This window comes from Bubalus kerabau, chromosome 1 (assembly GCF_029407905.1).
Source record: "Bubalus kerabau isolate K-KA32 ecotype Philippines breed swamp buffalo chromosome 1, PCC_UOA_SB_1v2, whole genome shotgun sequence".
Classification (NCBI taxonomy): domain Eukaryota; kingdom Metazoa; phylum Chordata; class Mammalia; order Artiodactyla; family Bovidae; genus Bubalus; species Bubalus kerabau.
Genome location: NC_073624.1, coordinates 79372733 through 79390131, shown reverse-complemented (window position 1 = coordinate 79390131; position 17399 = coordinate 79372733). Strand labels below are relative to the sequence as shown.

General features: G+C 41.6%; 1 protein-coding gene and 1 non-coding gene across 3 annotated transcripts in view; one reads left to right on the top strand and one right to left on the bottom strand.

Moving 5' to 3' along the window:
• Positions 1 to 17399, bottom strand: part of KCNMB4 (potassium calcium-activated channel subfamily M regulatory beta subunit 4) — a 78544-nt gene that overhangs the window by 14751 nt on the left and 46394 nt on the right. Inside the window, exon 3 of one of the 2 annotated variants that reach the window (XM_055580455.1) lies at positions 9184 to 9383. The exons of the other annotated variant lie outside the window; for it this stretch is intronic. Coding sequence (XP_055436430.1) covers positions 9278 to 9383 — 106 coding nt within the window. The 3' untranslated portion in view covers positions 9184 to 9277. Of the gene's footprint in view, positions 1 to 9183; positions 9384 to 17399 lie in introns of those variants that run through there. 2 annotated transcript variants of the gene reach the window in all.
• Positions 5564 to 5635, top strand: TRNAH-GUG (transfer RNA histidin (anticodon GUG)). Its single transcript has one exon. It is a non-coding gene; the product is annotated as a tRNA-His (tRNA).

Sequence of the window (17399 nt, the reverse complement as noted above, 5' to 3'; positions counted from 1 at the left end):
CTGAAAACCATGAATGCTCTAGAAGAACACCTGAATGTTTAAAAATAACATTAGAATGAGAAAAACAAAAAGTCTTTGTAATGGAGTTTTTGATACAAATATGTCCCAAGTATTCTACTGGACTTACTTATACTAAAAAGTTACTAATTGTTTATCAGAAATTAAAATTTAACTGGGTTAAATTTTTCAGTTCACTACATTTAGCAACCCTAATTTCTAAGACATGAAATATAGAAACTATTGAGAAAATATGGATGATCCAATTATAGAAATGTATACATTTTGTATAGCCAAAAAACCCCACGAAGACCCATAGGTAAAATAAAAACAACTAGCTAATAAAAATAAATCACTTTTCATATGAAAAAGATACTCAATTCTTTAATAAAAGAACAGGGTAGTGTCATTGGCTAAGATGGTGGAGTAGGAAGACCCTGAGCTCACCTTCTCCCAAAAGCATCCAAAATAACAACTATTTACAGAGCAACAATCCATGGGAACAATGTGAAGACAAGCAGAAATGATTTTCCATGGCTAAAGATATAAAGAAGGAACCACACAAGATGGGTGTGAGGAATGGAGCTGACACGTAGTCAAAATCCACAAGCTCAGGTGCTGCTGCTGCTAAGTTGCTTCAGTTGTGTCTGACTCTGTGTGACCCCATAGACGGCAGCCCACCAGGCTCCCCCGTCCCTGGGATTCTCCAGGCAAGAACACTAGAGTGGGTTGCCATTTCCTTCTCCAATGCATGAAAGTGAAAAATGAAAGTGAAGTCGCTCAGTCGAGTCCGACTCTTAGCGACCCCATGGACTGCAACCTACCAGGCTCCTCTGTCCATGGGATTTTCCAGGCAAGAGTACTTGAATGGGTTGCCATTTCCTTCTCCGACATGCTCGGGTAGACAACTCACAAACAGAAAGATAATCACAGTCACAAAGACTCTTCCCAAAGAGTGAGAGGTCTGAGCACCACACTGAGCTCCCCAGCTTGGGGGTCCTGCACTGAGAAGACAAGCTTCCAGAACATCTGGCAGTGAAGACAGTGGGACTTGACCACAGGAGAACTGCAGCACTATAGGAAACATAGACTCTGTGCTTAAAGATGCACAAGAAATACCATGCTCTGAGTGCCAGCACAGAGGCAGTGCTTTGAAAGGAGCCTAGAAAAACCTACTTGCTGGTCCTGGAGAGCCTTCTGGAGAAGAAGAAAGCAACTGGAACTACCCCTGGGGACCCCGACACTGGTAGGAGACATTTTGGGGAGCTCATTCTACCGTGAGGACATTGGTGCTGGTGAGGGCCATTCTGGAGTCTTCCCTAGCCTATTACTGCTAGGGGAGTATGTCCCCACCAGCAGGCCAGGGCAAGCCCCGAGTCCTCCAAAGCAGGATGGCTATCTTATAAGGCAGGGTCTGACAGTCAGTTGGGGTGGGGCTAGCCCCACTTACCACTGCATCCACAGTAGTCAGCCCTATCACAGCAGATGGATATATGTAGCCCAGAGTATGGCTCTAGTGGCTAGATAGGGGTGTGCCTCATCAAACCTCATGGACCTCACAAGACCTCCTAAGACCTCTCTCCCATAGGACAGAATTTCATAGGATCAGAGGATCGAACCTCATGGGATGTCTCTTACATACTGCCATTTTTCCAAATCAGGAAACAACCCACCTACCTGAAAGTGAAAGTTGCTCAGTCGTTCTGACTCTTTGCAACCCCATGGACTATACAGTCCATGGAATTCTCCAGGCCAGAATACTGGGGTGGGTAGCCTTTCCCTTCTTCAAGGGATCTTCCCAACCCAGGTCTCCCGCATTGCAGGTGGGTTCTTTACCAGCTGAGCCACAATCGGGAAACAACCCACCTACCTAATACATGTAAATAAACACAGAGAATGAGGTAAAATGAGGCAACAGAAGAATACATTCCAAATGCAGGAATAATATATAACCTCAGAAAAAGAACTTTTAAAAGCGGCAAAAGCAAGCTACAAATATTTAAAGGTAATGATCATGAGATCAACAAACTCAAGAGAAGGATGGATGAACAAAGTGAAAATTTTAACAAAGGATTAGAAAACATGAAGAACCAAACAAAGCTGAAGAATACAAGAGCTGAAAGAAAAAATACACTAGAAGGAATCCACAGTAGAGTAGATGGTACAGAAGGCTTCCCTGGTAGTTTAGCAGTGAAGAATATACCTGCAGTGCAGGAGACAGAGGTTTGATCCCTGATTTGGAAAGATCCCCTGGAGAAGGAAATGGCAACCCACTCCAGTAATCTTGCTGGGGAAATCCCATGGACAGAGGAGCCTGGGGCACGGGGGCTATAATCCATGCAGTTGCAAAGAGTTGGAAATGACTTAGTGACTAAACAACAACAAAATGATACAGAGGAACAGATCAGTGAGTGACCTGGAAGACAGAGTAGTGAAAATCACCCAAACTGAACAGAAAAAAATAATAATATTTTTTGAAAATGAGGATAGTTTAAGGGACTTCTGGGACAACATCAAGCAAACTAACATTTGCATTTTAGGAGTCTTAGAAGGAGAAGAAAGAGAGAAATGGGGCAAACTTATTTGAAGAAATATTAGCTAAAAACAGCCTTAACTATAAAAGGAAACAAACATCTAAGTACAAGAATCACAAAGTCCCAAAAAGAGGAATCCAAAGAAGTTCATGCTAAGAGACGCTGTGATTAAAATGGCTAAAAGACAACTTTCTCACACCATAAACTCAAAATGTAAGTTCAAACTGAAACCTTAGAACTCCTAGAAGAAATCACAGGCAGTATGCTCTCTGACATGGATCTTAACAACACTTCTTTTGGATAAGGCTTCTCAGGCAAGGGAAACAAAAGAAAAACTAACAAATGGGACTACACCAAACTAAAAAGCTTTTGCACAACAACAAAACGCCTACTGAATGGGAGACGATATTTGCTAGTGATATATCTGACAAGGGGTTAATATCCAAAATACACAAAGAACTCCTACAACTCAACATCAAAACCAAACAAAAACCCCGATTAAAAAATGGGTAGAGGACTTGAACAGACCCTTTTCCAAAGAAAACATGGCCAATAGGCACATGAAAAGATGCTTGACATCATTAATCATCAGGGAAATGCAAACCAAAACCACAATGAGATGTCACCCTGGTAAATCTAAGTGTTTCCCTGAGTTCTGTGAGCCACTCTAGCAAATCAAGCCTGACATGGAGGTCATATAAACCTGATTTGTAGCCAAGTCAGATCCCAAGTATAGTTAAAGCTATGATTTTTTCCAGTAGTCACGTATGGATGGGAGAAGGCAATGGCACCCTACTCCAGTACTCTTGCCTGGAAAATCCCATGGACAGAGGAGCCTGGTAGGCTGCAGTCCATGGGGTCACTAAGAGTCAGGCATGACTGAGCAACTTCACTTTCACTTTTCACTTTCATGCATTGGAGAAGGAAATGGCAACCCACTCTAGTGTTCTTGCCTGGAGAATCCCAGGGGCAGAGAAGCCTGGTGGGCTGCCGTCTATGGGGTTGCACAGAGTCAGACATGACTGAAGCGACTTAGCAGCAGCAGCAGCATGTATGGATGTGAGAGTTGGAGCATAAAGAAGGCTGAAATTGTGGAGCTGGAAAATGCCTTGGACAGCAAGGAGATCAAACCAGTCAATCCCAAAGGAAATCAACCATGAATATTCATTGGAAGAACTGAAGCTGAAGCTCCAATACTTTGGCCACCTGATGCAAAGAACCAACTCACTGGAAAAGACCCTGGTACTGGGAAAGGTTGTGGGCAAGAGGAGAAGGGGGTGACAGATGATGGGATGGTTGGATGGCATCACTGACTCAATGGACATGAGTTTGAGCAAACTCCAGTAGATAGTGAAGGACAGGGAAGCCTGGAGTGCTGCAGTTCATGGGGCTGACTTAGAGACTGAACAACAACAACAGAGCCCAGCTAGTGCTAGTGGCAAAGAACCTGCCTGTCAACACAGGAGGCTTAAGAAACGTGGGTTTGATCCTTGGGTTCAGAAGTTCCCCTGGAAGAAGGCATAGCAACCTACTCCAGTATTTTTGCTTGGAGAATCCCATGAACAGAGGAGCTGGCGGGCTATGGTCCATAGGGTTGCAAAGAGTTGGACACGACTAAAGCGACTTAGCATGCACATACAGAAACTGTGGGTAACCTAGTTCAGTTCAGTTCAGTCACTCAGTTGTGTCTGACTCTTTGCAACCCTAAGAACCGCAACACGCCAGGCCTCCCTGTCCATCACCAACTCCCGGAGTTTACCCAAACTCATGTCCATTGAGTCGGTGATGCCATCTAACCATCTCATCCGGACTGGAAAAGGTCAGTTTTCATTCCAATCCCAAAGAAAGGCAATGTCAAAGAATGCTCAAACTACCACACAATTGCACTCATCTCACACGCTAGTAAAATAATACTCAAAATTCTCCAAGCCAGGCTTCAGCAATATTTGAGTTGTGAACTTCCAGATGTTCAAGGTGGTTTTAGAAAAAGCAGAGGAACCAGAGATCAAATTGCCAACATCCAATGGGTCATTGAAAAAGCAAGAGTTCCAGAAAAGCGTCTATTTCTGCTTTATTGACTATGCCAAAGCCTTTGACTGTGTGGATCACAATAAATTGTGGAAAATTCTGAAAGAGATGGGCATACCAGACTACCTGATCTGCCTCCTGAGAACCTGTATGCAGGTCAGGAAGCAACAGTTAGAACTGGACATGGAACAACAGACTGGTTCCAAATAGGAAAAGGAGCACATCAAGGCTGTATATTGTCACCCTGCTTATTTAACTTATATGCAGAGTACATCATGAGAAATGCTGGGCTGGAAGAAGCACAAGCTGGTATCAAGATTGCCGGGAGAAACATCAATAACCTCAGATATGCAGATGACACCATCCTTATGGCAGAAAGTGAAGAAGAACTAAAGAGCCTCTAGATGAAAGTGAAAGAGGAGACTGAAAAAGTAAGACCTACTAATAATTGGTATCTGAAGCGGTGTAGAAGCCATCTGGTGCAATTGAGCACTTAACCTTTGGGCTCTGACTCTGTCTCCAAGTATATAGTGTCAGAACTGAGTTATTAATAAATTGTAGGACACCAGCTGGTATGGTGGAAAATTGCTTGATGTGGGGAAAAACCCACATACATTTGGTTGTCAGAAGTGAAATTTTTTTATGAAGAATAAAGGAGACACACAGGAAGGAGACTGAACTGAGATTTTCTATTAAAGCTTCAAACCAAGGCTATACCCAAGTTTCCTAGCTTGGAGAAATGAATTCGTCAATCGGCAGAAAACAACAACACAGATTCAAAATCTTTAGAAACTTGGGGCAATTTAAAAGCTTTAGAATTGAAGAGAGGCTCACAGCCATTCATTGTAAAAGATAATTACACTTAATACTATCTACAGATTACAATAGTATGTTTCCTATTGCTGCTGTAACAAAATTAGCAGCTTTAAGGAGCCTGGTGGGCTACAGTCCACAGGGTCGCAAAGAGTCAGACTCGACTGAGAGACTTCACTTTCACTTTGGCTTCCCTGGTGGCTCAGACGGTAAAGCGTCTGCCTGTGATGCAGGAGACCCAGATTCGATCCCTGGGTTGGGAAGATTCCCTGGAAAAGGACATGGCAACCCACTCCATTACTCTTGCCTGGAAAGTCCCATGGATGAAGGAGCCTGGTAGGCTAGAGTCCATGGGGTCGCAAAGAGTCAGACATGACTGAGCGACTTCACTCACTTCAAACAATGCAAATTCATTCTCTTCTAGTTCTGCAGGTTAGAAGTTTGAACTCTGATTCACTGTGCTGAAATGGAAGTGTTAGCAGAGCTGTTCCTTCTGAAGGCTCTGGGGAGAATCTGTTTCTTTGCCTTTTCCAGTTTCTAGAGGTTCCCCGCATTCCTTGGCTCCTGGCCCCTTCTCAGCATCATTCCAATCTCTTGCTTCCATTGTCACATCTTATGCTACTCCTAGGATCTTCCATCTCTCTCTTATAAAGACCCTGTCCATTCAGATCTACCCAGATAATGCAAATAAATCTTTCATCTCAAGATCCTTTACTTAACTGCATCTGTGAAGTCCCTTTTACTATACAAGGTAACATAAGGTAACAAGGTAAGGTACCATAAATCCATGGAGACTAGGAGGTGGACATCTTCACATGCATGTGTGCTAAGTCACTTCAATCGTGTCCAGCTCTTTGCGACCCCATGGACTGTAACCCTTTAGACCCCTCTGTCCATGGCATTCTCCAGGCAAGAATACTGGAATGGGTTCCTATGTCCTCATCCAGGGATCTTCCTGCTCCAGGGATGGAACCCACATCGCTTATGTCTCCTGCATGGGCAGGCGGGTTCTTTACCACTAGTGCCACCTGGGAAGTGCTGTGGATATCTTTGGGGGCCATTATTTAGACAATTACATAAATTTTCTATTCCTTTCGCCAATTAGTCATTCAGAATTCAATCATCAACAGAAGGAACTTTTTAAAAAGGCAAGAGAGTACTTCCCTGGAGATTCAATGGTTAAGACTTCAATGCAGGGAGCGTGGGTTCGATTCCTGGTCAGGGAACTAGGATCCCACGTGTCATGTGACACAGTCAAAAACCAAAAGTTAAAAACAAGACAAAAAAACTAAAGAATAAATTCTTTTCTAATATCCCAACTTGAATTATTAGAAAAATCTACTTTTTTCATTTTTTTCAACATTTGCTCTTTTATGACAAAGGCATTTACATACAAAACACACATGACCAAAGATGATATTACAAAACACTTCTCTTTCCTTTATCCACACCATTTTCCTGCACTGTTTTCTCCTAGAGTTCCACCACATCCCTCAATACCCGCTGTTCCTAGTCATATCATTAACAGAGCTCCAAAAATTTCAATCCTCCACTTTAATCCTCCCTAAGGAACTGCCTCCTTATTTTTTATAAACTTTATTTTCTCTTAATAATACATTAATATAATACTACATTAACTAATACATTAATAATAATAAAATAATATATCTTTTGTGTTTTCCTTTCAACTTTACGCTTTATCAAATGTGTCCAAAGATTCTTGATTCTTCTTTACTCAGTCTTTCATGAAACAATGTCATGAGTAATTCTCTGTATTAATTTTAACTACGATGCCATACCACATTATAAATTTGACACTCTTGAACATTTTCTCCATTATCTTTTCTTCAAATCTTTTCAAAGCTCTGAATTTTAAAACTGAGGTGGAATTTCCAGATAAATTCAGAGATAATAAGTGCATAAGTTTAATCATGTCATGTTAATATTGTTGATTTCTGGTCCTTTTGCCTCTATTTTATAAAAAGTTTCATAATTTCTATCCAACCCATTCTTAAAAGCATGCATTCTTCCATACAATTATTTTTCTCATATTTAATGATTTAATCTCATATTAAACAGATTTTAATCAGAAATGGGGAAGTTGAAGAGTGGACCTTTATGTTCCCAAAGGAAGTCTCTCAGAACCTATTTTCTATTTCAGCAATGCCTACTCCTGGAAAGAAATCCTTAGAAATTAGAAATGTTGATTTACAATGCCAATGCTCAAAATGCTCTTTGGCTTTTCAATTCCTTATTTAGAGTAACTAATACTTTTTTAAATAATTTTTTGATATGGGCTATTTTAAAAACCTTTATTAAATTTGTTACAATATAGATTGTAATGCAGAGACATTACTTTGCCAACAAAGGTTCGTCTAGTCAAGGCTAGGGTTTTTCCTGTGGTCATGTATGGATGTGAGAGTTGGACTGTGAAGAAGGCTGAGTGCCAAAGAATCGATGCTTTTGAACTGTGGTGTTGGAGAAGACTCTTGATGGTCCCTTGGACTGCAAGGAGATCCAACCAGTCCATTCTGAAGGAGATCAGCCCTGGGATTTCTTTGGAAGGAATGATGCTAAAGCTGAAACTCCAGTACTTTGGCCACCTCATGCGAAGAGTTGACTCATTGGAAAAGACTGATGCTGGGAGGGATTGGGGGCAGGAGGAGAAGGGGACGACAGAGGATGAGATGGCTGGATGGAATCACTGACTCGATGGACGTGAGTCTGGGTGAACTCCAGGAGTTGGTGATGGACAGGGAGGCCTGGCGTGCCGCGATTCATGGGGTCGCAAATAGTCAGACACGACTGAGCGAATGAACTGAACTGAACTGAACTGATGTTTCGGTTTTTTGGTGTGTGGCATGTGAGATCTTAGTTCCTTGATGAGGGATCAAACCCACACCCCTTGCATTGGAAGGTGAAGTCTTAACCACTGGACTGCCAGGGAAATGCCTAGAGTAACTAATCCTCAAACATCAAAAGATGCTTGTTGTGATCTAGCATGCCTGAGCATTCAGTGATACAAACAAGACTTCCTAGCAAGCCAGGGACTGGGAGGGACTACAAACAATAGTACTGATTAACCAGGATATCTCAATATTCCTCCTGCTGACAGATAACAGGACTCTTTAGTCACTTCGTGAAGCCAATACCAAAGTAGAAAGAGAAGCTTGCTTTATAGAAAAGGCTGCAAACATTATACTAAAAAAAAAAATCACAGATTTTATTAAGTGCCTTTTTCTCAAAACCTTCAAAAACAGGGTAGAGGCTCCCCTTTGAAATGAAATAAAATGATTTCCAAAGGCCTACAGTTGAGCTAGTGTCTCCCAGGCCATCTGATTTCGTGATTCTGAGATCCTCATATTCAAACTTACTCCACTGTTTCAGGTAAAGGAAGACTTGGTTGCACCCAGCATAGTTACTGCACACCTAAAAAAGGACTCTTTTGAAAGACGACTTTAACAGCCATACTTTGTATCATTTCCCTAAGCTGAATCATATTCACAGCCCTCCCTCCAGGCAAAGAGGACATGAAAAGTAGCAGGAGACAGAATCTCAGATCACACACTTGCAACGTGGGTGTGAGAAACCGTTTCCAGGGAGAAGATGACAAACATTCTGATGCACCCGAGATATGCATATAAGCAGGGATACCATCGGGTATTTGTAAGGCTGGCAAGAGCCTCAGAATCTGGTTCTCAAGGAAATGAGGCAGGTAGGGAATCTCCCCAAATGTCAATGTGTCTTCTTCCCATCTGAACACTGCTGGGCGTATTGTATACAGTTTGAACTGTGGCATTTAAAGGGAGGTAGAGAAACATTGCCCCCATGATTTCTGATATACAATCAAGATGGCAGGGGTTCCTTAACTAGCGAAACTGAAGTAGAGGCAGAGCAACGAGGGCTCACTCACCCACCTTCAGTTCAACTGCAAACGCCCCCACAAAGCGTGATCTCGGTACGTATGCCCCACTCAACAAAGCCTGGATTTTCTTCCAGTGGTTCCCACACCTAGAAGAGCGTGACACTGAGCTAAGCTCAAAATGAAAGCTCGGTAAATGTCAATGGAATAAGAAGGGAGTGAAAATCCAGCAACACAGAGTTTCAGTTAAGCAAATCTGGGGGGATGGGGGAATGGGATGGGGGGATGGGGGTGGGATCCTAGACTTAATGGGAATTCTTTCAAAGGCCATGTCTATTTGTTTGGAATTATAAATACCATCGATGTAGTTGCATAAACAGTCAAGTGTATTTGCTTGTATTTTTACCAACCGTGCCAACTATTTTCAGATAATTTCCAAGAGTGATCGTGTACGCTATGCTTTTTGTCATCACAAAATTTCTTTTCTTCTCTTCGTGCTTGGTTATTTAAAAATCTATCTCTAGCCTGTCCAACCAACACATGTGCACGTAACTGCTGTCACTAGCGGTTCCTGTTCCCTCGACTCATCTGCTCCAGCCCTGCTTGGTCGCACTACCTTCCTGAGAGGCCTACCAGTGCTGCTGTTCCTATGGCGCTGCTTCGGGACTAGCATGCTTGGAAATGCTGCCAGGACCTAATAAAGCCAATACCGGATGAGCCCAAGCACATGAACAGACACTCTTCTTTTTCCAAACCTCGGAAGAAGATCCTGTAACTCATTTCACAACTTACTCTCAGGAAATCACTATTAATGTTTGATTAGGTGAAGTCCAATTCCCTGTAATTAGATCCTCAATGAAGAAAAATCAGCCAGTCACCACAATTTCTTTTCCTTTCCACCCCTCTCCCATCAGCCTGGCTTCATTATTTTGGCAGTTTTGAAGAGAGGATCTGAAAAATACATCCTGGGTGGGGGAAGAGTAAACTGCATGTCTTTCTGATTATTACCAAAGCTTGAAGGAAACAGGGTTACCGCCTATTATAATATTGGCATTCTAGAAGTTTCCCAATTTAAAAACCCATTTCATTAAAATGTATTATGCACTAAACAGTTATTTTTTTAATTGAATAATTCACAGAGGATCTATACTTTGCTGCTGCAGGTAGGAAAACAGAAACAGGCTAGTGTTTCTATATAAAGAAGTGTGTATAACAATGAAAGTGATGACTTACAGTACAATCATAGAAATTTTTAAACTTGAGAAATTAAAAAGACCCTATCAGGCAATCATAAAGTCTCTCTTGGATGTGCCAGTAACTTAACTTTACCTTGATAGCAGGTGATATTCAAGATTCAAGAAAGTACACATACATAGCCATCAGATTGTTGGACTGAACATGATAAAGAGTTTGAAAATCACTAAAAATTTTCAGCACGAGTATTCCTAAGGAAATCTGTTTTCTTTTCTTCTGCCACAAGGCTAATATTAACGTCCCAGAGAGGAGGGCACCCCTTCAGCTGGGGTCCTGCAGTGATAAAGGCAGGGGTTGAAGCTGCATGGGACCCCAGACAGACAGGTACTGTAAGCAGAAGATAAACTCTCATTGTTAAAAGCTACTGAGATTTTCAGGTTGCTATCCCAGCACAATTTAGCCTCAGCTGACTGAATCGCACAGGTACAGGTTGGGGATCCTAAAATTTCACCAAGTAAACTAGCGCTCTCTTAATCTCAAACACAGTTTGCAGGTGCACATCTGAGTATCTTAAATGAATTTCCCGGTACTCTGTCCCCTTCCATTCAGCCATTCAACAACACTGGCAGCAGCCACAGCGTGGCCAGCCCCAGGGCGGTGCCTGTGTGTTGGTTCTCATGAGTTAGCGCTAGGCCTGTGGGCTGAACACTGCTCCTGTATTCTCATTGACCGATGCCAGGCACACACTCCAGGTGCTCTGTAAATGTTTGTTGTTTGTTTACTGTTGAGATATATTTCAAAATGCATTTGTACAAATGCAGAGGCGATAAAAGGGAAGGAGGACTTCCATGTGTCTGGGGAAATAAAACAGAAGTATCTTTTGAGCAAACACAAAAGAAGGAGTATTGAGTACAAGTTTCTTGGCAGAGGACCCAGCACATACAAAGGCACAAGTTCCTTTGTCTGCCACTTCAGATTATTTTGCCACCAATGGTACAATTAAAGGATGTTATAATTGCAATGTCATTGATAAGATTCCATGGAGTACCTGATGTTATCCGACCTCAGTATGGGCTAGAATCCTAGCTGATGTCAGCAGATGAATAGCAGAGTGCGTAAGAGCCTGGGCCACAGAGGTAGACTGCATAGGTTTGAATCCTGGTTCTGCTACTTGCCAGCTGTGTGATATGTGCAATGCCTTACTTCTCTGTGTTTCATTCCTTTATGCAGAATACGAAAACTATGACAACAATGCTTTATATGGATGCTGTGCAGATTTAATGAGATTCAATGTGTAAAGCACCTAAACTGTTTCTGGAACAGAGTAAGCACTATATGAAGGCATTGGCTACTACTGGGTAAGGACAGAGGGCCAGATTATCAGGGAAATAGTCACATCTCTGCCTGTGACTCAGTATTTTCCAGCATTTTTATCAATAACTTGCATAAGGAAATTGAAGTCATTTAGATTTACAATTAGAATAACATTTTTCAATAGAAGAAATAACAACTTTATTCCAGAATCAAGATTTAAAATAATTGTAAAAAATAAAATAAAATAAAATAATCATAAAAGAATGGAACAAACAGGAAAACAGCAATGGTATGTATTTATATAGATATAAAACTCTTGCACTGAAATTCAGAACATCTTTATTACAGAGAAATGTTAGAAATGAGGATAGGGAGAGACTTCAAGAGTAGCATGTATAAAATAGATGTGGGTCAAGTAAGTTTGATTAATCATAAGCTCTGTATGAATCAACAGTGTGTTGTTGCTGCGAAAATAATAATAATGCCACGTCAGGCCTCATTAACTGAGTTTTAGTCTCTAGATTGAACAATGGGGGCAGAAATGCTTTGCCTTCCTCTGTACAGGCCAGCTCAAAGCAATAGTAGGAACAGCATCACAAGCGGTGAGAACAAGTCTATTCTCCACAGCAACGGCATGTGGAATGGAGGACGCCTTCGGTCTAAGGGTCAAGGACTCAGGTTCAGATCCTTACTCTGCTCCTCCCAGGTAGTATGATCTTAAAGGCTGTTTCTTCTTCTGTAAAATTCAGATAATATGGTCTACCTTCCTTCCAAGACCATAGTGTTAACCAAGATGAAGTTTTTGTGTGAGTGTGGTTAAAACATACATATATATACATACATATGTATATGGGGGCTTCCCAGGTGGCATTAGTGGTAATGAACCTGCCTGCCAATGCAAGAGACATAAAGAGACAAGGGTTCAATACCTGGGTCAGGAGGATTCCCCGGAGAAGTACATGGCAACCCACTTCAGTATTCTTGCCTGGAGAATCCCGTGGACAGAGGAGCCTGGTGGGCTACAGTCCATAGGGTTGCAAACAGTTGGACATGACTGAGCGACTAACACTTTACTTTATAAACACACATATATATATGTGTGTTATATATATATACACACACACAATCTGCCTGCAACATGGGAGACCTGGGTTCAACCCCTGGATTAGGAAGATCCCCTGGAGGAGGGCATGGCAACCCACTCCACTATTCTTGCCTGGAGAATCCCCATAGAAGGAGGAGCCTGGTGGGCTGCAGTCCATGGGGTCACAAAGAGTCTGACACAACTGAGTTACTAAGCACATATATATATACACATGATAAAATTTGCCATTTTAAGTATACAATTTAGTGGCATTAATTAAACGGACAATGCTGCACAATCATCACCATTATCTATTTCCAAACAGAAGCTCTGTAACCATTAAGCAATGACTCCCCTTTTCCTCTCCCCCCCAGTCCTTGATAAACTCTAACCTATCCATCTCTACTTATGTGCCTATTCTAGGTATTTCCTTAAATGAATTATGGACAACTAAAGACATTGGGAAATGGAGTGGCTTGCTTCAGGGGAGGTGACATACACTATCACCAAGTTGTTAGAGAATGGAAAATATTAATACCTTCAAAAAAAATGGCCAGGGAGTCACTCTGGGTTGTAATAAATGGCCAGAAGATGTCGCCTAGATTTGATACCCAAGAGTGAAAAAGTTGGCTTAAAGCTCAACATTCAGAAAATGAAGATCATGGCATCCGGTCCCATCACTTCATGGGAAATAGATGGGGAAACAGTGGAAACAGTGTCAGACTTTATTTTTTGGGCTCCAAAATCACTGCAGATGGTGACTGCAGCCATGAAATTAAAAGATGCTTACTCCTTGGAAGGAAAATTATGACCAACCTAGATAGCATATTGAAAAGCAGAGACATTACTTGGCCAACAAAGGTTCGTCTAGTCAAGGCTATGGTTTTTCCTGTGGTCATGTATGGATGTGAGAGTTGGACTGTGAAGAAGGTTGAGCACCAAAGAATTGATGTTTTTGAACTGTGGTGTTGGAGAAGACTCTTGAGAGTCCCTTGGACTGCAAGGAGATCCAACCAGTCCGTTCTGAAGGAGATCAGCCCTGGGATTTCTTTGGAAGGAATGATGCTAAAGCTGAAACTCCAGTACTTTGGCCACCTCATGCGAAGAGTTGACTCATTGGAAAAGACTGATGCTGGGAGGGATTGGGGGCAGGAGGATAAGGGGACAACAGAGGATGAGATGGCTGGATGGCATCACTGACTCGATGGACGTGAGTCTGAGTGAACTCCGGGAGTTGGTGATGGACAGGGAGGCCTGGCGTGCTGCGATTCATGGGGTTGCAAAGAGTTGGACATTCAGTTCAGTTGCTCAGTTGTGTCCGACTCTTTGTGAGCCCATGGACTGCAGCACGCCAGGCTTTCCTGTCCATCACCAATTTCAAGAGCTTACTCAAACTCATGTCCATTGAGTCGGTGAGGCCATCCAACCATCACATACTCTGTCATCCCCTTCTCCTCCCACCTTCAATCTTTCCCAGCATCAGGGTCTTTTCCAATGAGTCAGTTCTTCACATCAGGTGGCCAAAGTATTGGAGTTTCAGCTTCAGCATCAGTCCTTCCAATTCAGGACTGATTTCCTTTAGGATGGACTGGTTGGATCTCCTTGAAGTCCAAGAGACTCAAGAGTCTTCTCCAACACCACAGTTCAAAAGCATCAATTCTTCAATGCTCAGCTTTCTTTATAGTCCAACTTTCACATCCATACATGACTAATGGAAAAAACATAGCTTTGACAAGATGGACCTTTATTGGCAAAGTAATGTCTCTGCTTTTAATATGCTGTCTAGGTTGTCATAGATCTTCTTCCAAGGAGAAAGCGCCTTTTAATTTCACAGCTGCAGGCACCATCTGAACTGATTTTGGAGCTCCCAGAAATAAGGTCTCTCACTGTTTCCGCTGTTTCCCCATCTATTTGTCATGAAGTGATGGGACTGGATGCCGTGATCTTAGTTTTCTGAATGCTGAGTTTTAAGCCAACTTTTTCAGTCTCCTCTTTTACTTTCATCAAGAGGCTCTTCAGTTCCTCTTTGTTTTCTTCTATAGGGGTGGTGTCATCTGCATATCTGAGGTTATGTATATTTCTCCTGACAATCTTGATTCCAGCTTGTGCTTCATCCAGCCCGGCATTTCGGCATATAAATTAAATAAGCAGGGTGACAATATACAGCCTTGACATACTCCTTTCCCAATTTGGAACCAGTCTGTTGTTCCATGTCCAGTTCTAACTGTTGCTTCTTGATCTGCATACAGATTTCTCAGGAAGCAGGTCAGGTGATCTGGGATTCCCATCTCTTGAAGAATTTTCCACCATTTGTTGTGATCCACACAGTCAGAGCCTTTGGCATAGTCAATAAAACAGAAGTAGATTTTTTTATGGAACTCTCTTGCTTTTTCGAAGATCCAGTGGATGTTGGCAATTTGATCTCTGGTTCCTCTGCCTTTTCTAAATCCACCTTGAACATCTGGAAGTTCAATGTTCACATACTGTTGAAGCCTGGCTTGGAGAATTTTGAGCATTACTTTGCTGGCATGTGAGATGACAGCAATTGTGCCGTAGTTTGAGCATTCTTTGGCGTTGCCTTTCTTTGGGATTGGAATGAACACTGACCTTTTCCAGTCCTGTGCCCACTGCTGAGTTTTCCAGATTTGCTGGCATACTGAGTGCACCACTTTCACAGCATCATCTTCCAGGACTTGAAATAGCTCAACTGGAATTCCATCACCTCCACTAGCTTTGTTCTTAGTGATACTTCCTAAAGCCCACTTGACTTCACATTCCAGGATGTCTTGCTCTAGGTGAGTGATCACACTATCGTAGTTATCTGGGTCATAAAGAGCTTTTTTGTATAGTTCTTCTGTGTATTCTTGCCACCTCTTCTTAAGATCTGTTTCTGTTAGTAAGAGGCTTATTCTGCCCCCATTTTTTCCAGGATGAAACTGAGGCAAGAGCTCATCAGTAAGTAGCCCAAGGTCATCCGCCGAGTCAGGAAGAGAGCTATGGATAGAACTCAAGTCTCCTGACGCACAGCCCTGCCCTGCATTCCACCCTCTGACGGCACTGCACTCTGTGACCTACTTGTCCTTTGGTTCCTGTAGTTTTCCTCCCAAATACCCTCAGGGCTTTGTTTAATAGCTGCATAAACTATCTGAAATGAAAAGTGATTTAATAACATCAAATTCTTGACTTTACTGCCATGATGATAAAAACTGTTAGGAGATGAATTTGCAAGCATTAAGAACACTTTGAATAACCATCAGAAAACAGACTCTCAAATTTATAACCTAAGTAATGTATGGCCATTTGGGTGTCAGATTTTGGAAGAACACTGAAATGAATTCCATACATATTCTATAGCATGCTGGAGAAGCCACAGAAATCATTGCTTGATTTTTAAAAAGTACAGGTTTTGAGACCAAACAGAACTTTCAGTTCTGATGTAATCTCTCTTAATATGGAACCAGACACAAATGTACACAGAAAAGAATACAGATTCATTGCTTAATTTTTAAGACTCAAGATATATCATTGGACTTAATGTCTAAAAAGAAAGCCATATTCCTTAAAAAAAACAAAAACAAAAAACTTTCGAATCAGTCTCTTATTTAATGAAAGATTATAAGAAATATTTTTCAGAGTAAACAGAAAACAAAAGTAAAAAGCTCTATTAAAAATTAAATTTTTGTTAAATAAGTCTAGTATTTAGTAATTCATCCAAAAGTCAATAAAATTTCCCTATAGAATTTATTCAAAATATCCTTTTCCACATTTATATGCACATGTCTCCCCATTTGTATCCTAATGGGTCTACCAGTAAAAATAAGTTTATTTCTTTATTAATTTGTCTTATAAAAATGAAAGGAAAGCTTAGAAGCCATTGGAACAATTAAATACAACCATAAATATATTAAAAAGAAATCTGGCAGATTCTCTGCCAGTTCAATGGTTGGGACTTAGTTCTTTCACTGTGGGGGCCAAAATTCAATCCTTGATTGGGGAACTAAGATCCTGCAAGACGAGCGGCATTGCCAAAAAAAGAAATCTGGTTTTAGAGCTTCATAAGTCAAAAACAGATGCAAAGACATAGCCAAAATCAACTATAACTGACCAATCATTTTTCACCATATTGGTTATAAATGCATTCAGAGACATATATATATATATATATATATAAGCATATACTATTAATCTCACATAATAAGAAATCCAGAGGTAGGTGGGCCAGGGCAGGGGCAGCTACTCAATGATGGTGTGGGAAAGCTGGCTTTTTCTATCTTTTTGCTCTACCCTTCATAACGTATGCATGCCCATCTTGATGCATATCACCTCAAAGTTGCAATATGGTTTCTGCACTTCTGCCATCAAGCCACTTCTATCCACTTCTCTGCCAGGACAAAAGTAGTAGAAACAGGAGGGGATGGTGCTTGTATTAGGAAAGCAAAAGTCTTCCCAGAGACCCCTAATTGATGTTGCCTCCAATACCCAGGACAGCAAACCAGAGTCATGCCATACATCCTCCTCTGAATCTGACTCCCAGTCATGCACAGGTGTATCTCTAAGTCTGTGAGCTCCACTT